This window comes from Molothrus aeneus, chromosome 32 (assembly GCF_037042795.1).
Source record: "Molothrus aeneus isolate 106 chromosome 32, BPBGC_Maene_1.0, whole genome shotgun sequence".
Classification (NCBI taxonomy): domain Eukaryota; kingdom Metazoa; phylum Chordata; class Aves; order Passeriformes; family Icteridae; genus Molothrus; species Molothrus aeneus.
The window spans coordinates 1,741,511-1,749,624 of NC_089677.1; the positions used below are offsets into that span (position 1 = coordinate 1,741,511).

Below are 8,114 nucleotides of genomic sequence, written 5' to 3' on the forward strand. Positions count from 1 at the left end.
GAAAAGCTGAGCTTCATCAGTGACAGCGCACACCCACAGCACATCTCACAGAGCAGGCAGTGGCTGTACAAGGGTGGGGATAAGCAACTACCAAGGTTGCCATGAAGAAGACCTCAAGGCTGGGCAGAGTAAGGCATGTGGATATTGTGAGAGCTGAGCAGAACAGAGCCCATGCCATCAGCCTCATCCTGACACTGGCACAGGTCAGATCATTCTCTGGAGCCACCTCCATGACCTTCAGGTAGTTGGGCTTCTCTAACAAAATACTTGGATCCTGTTAGTTCAAAGAATCTGGAAGTGTGCTGAAGTTACAATTGCTCTAATGATCAGAGGTCAGCACAAGGTCAGCCTCTGAGAAACATGGTCAATTTCCTTTCCTTCTTCCTTGCTGACCTCCAGATCTCCTGAAAGGGCTGAGAGGAGCAGGAGGGCTGAAAAAAAAACAAGACTCCGGGACTGAGAAGGCACATACAGCCCCTCCAGCACTGCAGGAGTGACAAGGATCACAAATCAATGATGGTGCAGGTGAGGCAGAAAACTCCTCCTTGTGATACACACCAGTGTCTCTGTATGGTCACATTCCCCTTTGAGACAACATATCCCAGGAACCCTGACAGAGACAAGTTCAGGAATCTTCCAGGCTGATTTCTAGTGATTTCTAGTGCCCGAGAGATCTGTACACTTGACTGGCTGCATTTGAAAGCTGACAGCAATTTGGCATCCAAATCCCACGTGGGCAGCCCTAAAGTAGCAGCTCTGCTGGACTTCCACAGCTACAAACCTGAATCTCCTCAACTGTGACTGTGAAACTTGTGTGCACAAGGCACATACACCAAAGCTCCTTCCAGCTAAACAGCAAAGCTGTGGCTGCTGAAACACCAATTCCTGCAACCAGCAGACTCTGTGTTGCCCTTGGTTTGCCTCAGACCACATAAGCTTGGATCCCTTAGCAGCAAGTTGTTCTGACATGCTTTTGCAATGAAAAAAGCTTCTCAGCTAATCTCCCAAATCTCCTAACATCAAAGGACAATCCAAAGCTCAGAGCAGTGCATTGGAAAACTCCACCAGCTCCATCTATTCTCAGATCCACTGGCTTGTAACAGCCCTTGAAGTACATAAAAAGGCATTCAGCACTGTCATGCATGACTATACTCTCTCTTCTGCACTGCCCTGTTGCCAATGTGCATATCAGTAGGATACATGTATATTAATGAAGTGATCTAAGTATCCCAACTCTTACCAACACAGCACACAATCAGTAGTTTAATGTATTTATGATCATGCACTGCAGAAGACAGCCTGATGTCCCTGCACAGATTCACCAGTGAGATCAGGAGTCCCCTCTTCACACAGACTTTTCGTGAGTTGCGACTTTGCAGCTCCCCCCATTCCCATCAAGTCCATGTGCAGCTCTGCAGTACATCAGTCTCACCCATAAACTTCCTTGGACACAGCCAGCTGCCTCCTTCTAAAAGTCTCTCTCTCCAGTGTCATAATTAATAAATTCTTTAGAAGAAATTAAAACAGGTATCATTGAACAAATGTTCTGAAATAAGGGTAGACTTTAGGGAGAAAAGGATTGGAATTCTGATTTGGAAACCTGGAAGTGTTGATAACCACCCTGCTAAGGTTTTACAATGAAGTTTAACAGTATTCTTACAATGAATCTTATTTTAAAGATTGCAATTCTGGAAATAAAATTACTTTTGAATGCCTGTTTTCCTCAAAGGAAGGCAAGGCATTCCTTTAACACTACTGAAGAGCTACAGAGCTATTTTGGGTGTCTTACTGCATCCTGTCTTGAAGAAAACTTGGAGCTGTAATTCCAAACTCACTTGTCTCACCAGGAGACTGTGCCTAAGGTGAACTGGGTGAACCATCCTAGCCTAAGTGCAGCTACAGGAGGAAAATGTGGGGGTTATGATACTGTTAAAAGCACAATTCTTGTGCATGTAAAGTTCATTTCAGTTGAGATATTAACACGACATATATTCCCAGTACAGCTTTTGCCAGATTAGAACAGAGAACCAAACCAGCACCACTCTACCAAGACTGCAGCCAGACCTGATCAGGCCTGAGCTCTACAGGAGAAACAGCAATTAGGCTACACAGATTCCAACTGGAAATTTAGGTCTTTCTAAATCAGTGGTAGAAAGGATAATAAATCAAGGTTGAAATATGAATCTATCTACGTGTGTTTGCACAGACTTTCTATATATACACACATATCTGGAACAGTGTGTAGCTTCAACATAACTACTACTACTGCAGAAAGGAACTGCAAATTCCTTTCTTAAAGAGCAAGTCCTTCTACTTAACCAGCACTCATCTCATCTTCTGTGGGGGTATTTCAGCAGCAGTAGCACATCACAATGCACAGACACAGTTCTCCAGCCAAGCATCCTCTCAGTCTGCAGCAAATGTACTCGTGTGAAGCAAGACAACAGAATTAGACCCCACTCCTTTTGTATTTGTCTCTCCATCTGCCTAAAAATTCACTGCCACATCCTGTGAGTTCAGAAAGTAAATTAAGAAGGGGGTGAGACACCATCAGGACATCTCACCGTAACACCAAGACAGGGATCCCAAGAACAGCACTTCAGCCCCCCTTGAAAAGCACAAAACTTTCTCTAGATTCAGTTCCTGTTGCAATAATCCTGCCCTCTGCAGTGCTATCCTCTCTTTCATTCCCCTCTCCTACTGATTTCATCAGGCACAAATGAATGGCACTTTTCCAGAAGAGATTCCTCAGCCCTGTGCCCACCCTCCATCATGTCACTGGGACACAGCACTAAGCAATTGATTCTGCTTTATTTCTCTCACTGAGTCCCCCATATTGGCTATACACACACACAGATACAATAACAGAAAGCTTATTCAGCCAAACACCTGCTGCCCAGATCTTCCATACAGCGTGTCATGAGGAAAAGAAAATCAAGCTTTGCAACAACAAGGCTGGGAGTGAAGCTTGCAGCAAAACCCCCTCCTTTATTTCAGTACAGCAGCATCACTCTGACAAACATGTAAGGGCAGATTTTTCAACTTCCTTTTGCAGATGAAGTTGAAATGTAGTACTACCTGAAACCTACAAAATCTGAAAAGAAGCTAAGGAATCATCTGGCTTAAAAACTATATCCTCTGTGGGCCTTGCCAGCACCCCAACATTTTTCTAAGGTACTTAAAGCAGATTTTGGAGCTCTTGAACAGGTGGCACATTTTGAAAGACTAAAATCACAGAATCATAGAATGGTCTGGGTTGCAAGGGACCTTAAAGCCCATCTCATACCTGCCATGGGCAGGGACACCTTCCACTAGCCCAGGCCATCCATCCAACCTGGTGTTGGACACTGCCAGGGATGGGGCAGCCACAGCTTCTCTGGGCACCCTGTGCCAGGGCCTCACCACCCTCAAGGTGAAAAATTTCTTCCTAATACCTAATGTAAATCTCAGATACACCAAGACAGAGACATGGAACAATAAACATCAGGCAAACATAGATATTTTCAGATTTCCATGTGGCCTAAACGGGGAACAGGGAGAGAAGTAAAAACCAAAGAGGAAGAGGTCGCAGAGCACTGGAACTGACACATCCCACTTTTCTAAGGATGTGCATCATGACTGATTGTAAGATTAGGAACACACATCTCCCTCCATGCTATCCCATGGCCTCTTCTGTCGTTTCTCTGGCCAAGTCCCTCCCCAGTGGGCTCTCCAGTACTATCATGGTATGGTTGAGTTCATCAGCTGGTTTTCCTACTGCAGAGCTCCTCCGACGTGTTCCTATACTCACCGGTGACCCATTTTGACGTAGCCTGCAGGCATTAATAATCAGCAAGACTTTTCCCCCTGGGACATTTTTACCCAAACTAGGGGTTAAAAATATTCCTGGGAAGGAAGAGGAAGGGAGGAGCCAAACAGACACTGAGATCACTCACCAGCCTTCCATAGGAAACCAGGGTAAAAACAGCTTCCCCACGAGCTGCTCTTTCTCTCAAGTCAAGGCTGCCTAAAAACTCTCCCCAAAAATGCATTGCAATAAGTTATGAAGTAATTAGCCAAAAAAAAAAAAATTTAAATTTAGATGCTCATTGTTAGCAGCTGCATATAATGGTTATTTACGACCTGTGATTAAAGAAACAAAAACCACAAATGAGAACTTTTTCAATATCATTACAAGGAGCTTTGAGCTGCATGGCTCAGAAGTTGTGCACAAAAATGAAAAGGATTGATATAAGTGCATTTTAGCTCTCACAAAGACCCCATTAAAGGTCACTGTATGAGCACAGCTGGGACAGTAACAGCTGCAATACATAGGCAGTGAAAGCAAGCAGAAGGTATAAAGAGCCCTCAGGCTAGAGCCTTTGGAGCTGATGGAGGCAGAGGAGGAAAGGATCATTTCAGGCTGTGGCAGCCCTCAGCATTCTCATTTGCCGTGGACAGGATTTACTCTGGGAAGATCGTTCTGACCTCTGCTGGTCCTCTCAGGCAAACCCAGCAGAAACCTGGAGACAGGACAGGAGTTCCCAAGGGCTGAACACATGGGGAAATGCTGAACACATCTGCTTCTACCAACTCTTTCAAGGAACACCACTCAGATGATCTTCCAGTTTACTTTGCTCCACACTCACATTAAAAAAAAAAGAAAATTAGTTTCTAGCCCTGAAATTTGCTCTTGAGGCTGCCCAGGTCCTTCCACAAGGCATGTTGCAGCCTCTCTCTCCCTGCTGCAGACCCCCCAGCTCATCACTCTTTACCCCTTGGCCCACTCCCATTGCACAGGCATGGCTGGGACAGCCATGCCTGTGCAATGGAGACAGCAGCTCTCCACTGGAGAGCTGCTCCACAAAGGGAAAAAAGCCATTTCCCTTCACAACAAAGGGACTGGGCCCCTGCAGCACCAGGGAATGTCACACCAGTGGCTCCTCTGGCTTGCAGACAGTGGCATTTCAGACTGGAAGGAATGCTCTCATGAAAAGCTGCCCCTTGTGTTGCAGCTTCCTCCCCATCACACCAACAGAAGCAGGGCTGGGAGGCTTTGGTGTGGTTCCCCACTAAGTACCAGGCACAATGACCAAAAGAGGCCCTTCCATTGCCACGAGGAGCTGTGGCCACACAAGTAGGTAAAACCACAGGCAAACTCAGCAAAACCAGTGGGTGGCCCCTGCTGTAAGTGGCCACCTCAAGAACATGGCCTAGTGAAGCTGAAATGCCTAAGAAGGGAAGCTGCCAACCTGTTTCAGCTTTGAAGCCACCTTTGACATGCACTTTTTTGGAGCACATGCTTGACCTCCTTGCCAGAGACGAGTTTTTTCCACCATCTTCCTTTGGAAGCAAATGAGATCATCTCAGGAAGACACAACTGCTTGTGCTGCTGCTCCTCAGTAGAACCACATCAGGGAAACTTGATTAAAAATGGATAACAAAGGAAACACCAGTAAGCCACACCAAAACAGGCAGCAGAAGGAAAGGGAAGCAATTTCCTTGAACCAGGTTTCAAGGCCGAATATTGTGTTTTTCAAGATTAAAAAGCTGTCTTCTGAATGCTGCTGGCAATTCATAGACTCAGTACAGGCAAAACATGCTCCACAGTCAGCTGAAAGGAGGCTGAAACTTGAATTACATCCCTACCCTACACACAGCAGACACGAGGACAAAACCAAGGCCAGTTTTAGCCAGCCATCAAATCACAGTTGTGTTAAGCCATAGGGTAAGGACACACTTATTTCCTGCTGGCAGATGCCGGGAGTCTGGGGATAACACAGTCTGTGCAGCTCCTCCACAAAAGCCAGCACTGGTGAGTCAGGGAAGCTGGGGAAAGCAGCAGACACCATCCCCAGAGGACAGGCACACTTTGAGCATTCAGGACTGGGCCAGCTTTATCAAGTCCAGCAATGAGACACCTCCCTTTTTCAACAGCAACAAGGCTGCTATCTGCACAGCCCTGACAAGGGCCTCACAGATGTGCCCATGCCCCAGGTCAGGGTGTGCAACAGGGGCTGAGCCCCCAGCGTAGGGGCTGGTCCATTGGGCTCGGGCTGGGGAGCTTCCGGGCTCTCTGCAGCGAAGGGAAGGCTCTTGCCTCCCTGCCTAGGTAGCACGGAGCAGTGACATCCCACACGGACACACTCGTACGGCCTGGGCTATGTATGCCCATGCGGAATCCTTCATAGTGAGGTAGGTGGGATGGGTGTGTCTCTGGGCACAGTGCCTACACCAACATAAAGCCTATGGATGAAGCAGACCTGGAATGAAACACGGGTGGACTTAACCATTCCCTCCGGGGTCCACAGCTTTCAGACCACAAGAAAACGACAGTCATAGTCTCGTTGGTGACCAGGATTTTATTTTATAGCACAAAATGGGTTCTGGGCTTACCTTCCCGCACACGCGGCATGAGCTGATGTCCCGCCCTCCTTCAGTCTCCCCCATCCCTGCCAGCCGCCCCCCACGCCCGTGCCCAGGCGCGTTGTGGCTCTCGGGGGCGGGCACGGCCCCTCCGCGGGGCCGCCGAACAAAGCGCGGCTCGGGGGCTCCGCCGCTGTTCCCGCGGAGGAGCGGGACGGGCCGGGACGGCGGAGCAGCCGCGAGTCACGCCGGCCCGAGCACGTTCCTTCCTTCCCCCGCGCCGGCGAACTCACCCTCCTTGGCTTTCTTCTTCCTGGCCAGGGTCCCGCCGAGCTTGCCCAGGAACGACTCCTCTTTCTTCATCCTGTGCGGCCGCAGCGTCGGGGAGCGGACGGGCGCGGCGGACATCGGCTCTGCCGGGGCTCGCCGGGGGAGCCCGCCCCGATCCCGCCCGGCGGCTGCGGGGCCCGCGGAGCCGAACCAAGTCCGGCAGCGGGGAATCAGTCGCCCGAGCGAACGGGACGAGCCCGCGGTGTGCGCTCGCAGCACTGGGGGCGGGCTGGGAGCTGCCGCGGCCACAGCGCCCTGCCACGGCCGGGAAGTCCGAGGGAGGCGGGGGCGGGACGAGCCTCGGACACCCCCGGGTACCGGGGGCGGGCACCGAGCCCACCCGAGCATCACCTGCGGCCGGGCCCCTCTCCCGGAGCATCTGGCACGCCGGACCCACGCGGGTGCCAGGAAAAATGGGTAAAAAGCATTAGCGGCAAAACAACACCCCCGGTCCCACCACAGCCGGGCCAGAGTGGTGTTAGGCTTGAAAGCACACAAAGATCCTGTCTTAGGAACAGTTTTATATAGTACACATTCTGCAACAATTGGACACAACTGCAGGCAAACGCTCAGCATGTGCCATTTGTCAGGGCACCGTAATTCCTTGCTGGCTCTATTCAGGTGTGCCGCCTAATTTTGCGGCCATGCGCCCCTTCTGGCAGACCAGCCTGCTTTCTCCTCCTGTCATGTGGCCGGTCGGGTCTGACATCCCCTTTGTGGGAGGATCGAGGAGAAGGGGCCGTAGGCTCTGTGTTTGCTAAGCCACCACCTCTCAGGTGTCCCCGCACTGCTGCTGCCATCAGCACGGTGTGTCTGCAGAGAAACGCCCCAAACCAGACACTCGGTTGGGATCCCACAGGGAGAGTTTCTTATTCCTTATCATTTCACAGCAGCGTGATAAGGGGGTTGTGGAATACACGTTAAAAACAGGTCCTAAGGAGTTTCTAGTGCTAGGGTCTGGTCCTGTTTAAGCTCCTGAAGTGATCACACTGATTTTAACGGGACTGCTGGGTCCCCAAAGTCACACACAACCTTTGTCTGTGCACCTGCCCCAACAAAGGAGCGCATTCAAACCAACACAGCTTGGCTCAGGAGCTGCACATCCAGCTTATATGGGACAGATTTGCAGGCTTGACCTGACACAGAGGCAGGACACATTCAGAGCAGAATGTAGCAGAGACAATTTTCTGAGTTTCATTCGAGATTTAACCCCAGCTAATCCCCTCTGTCACCCAGACCCACTCTTGTCCCTCACCTCCAGCTGCTTTTCTACAGTCACTTTGGCAACTAAAAGAAAAACCCAACAAACAAAAACCAAAATCACCCCCCAAGCTTTCCAGTGTGACTGAGCATGAAGTCACCCAAGGGCAAGTACCAGCAGAAGGGAAGCAGAGGGCACACATGACCAGGCTGGAAAGGCTCTTTTGAATGGCAGTGCA

The 8,114-nt window shown here is 49.9% G+C and overlaps 1 protein-coding gene across 2 annotated transcripts in view; it reads right to left on the minus strand.

Moving 5' to 3' along the window:
• Positions 1 to 6,880, minus strand: part of PARVB (parvin beta) — a 51,403-nt gene extending 44,523 nt beyond the window's left edge. Inside the window, exon 1 of one of the 2 annotated variants that reach the window (XM_066568407.1) lies at positions 6,639 to 6,880. In XM_066568407.1, the coding sequence (XP_066424504.1) occupies positions 6,639 to 6,753 (115 nt within the window). In that variant the 5' untranslated portion in view covers positions 6,754 to 6,880. Of the gene's footprint in view, positions 1 to 6,375; positions 6,397 to 6,638 lie in introns of those variants that run through there. The other variant, XM_066568409.1, reaches the window with a different exon arrangement.
• Positions 6,881 to 8,114: the final 1,234 nt, after the last annotated feature.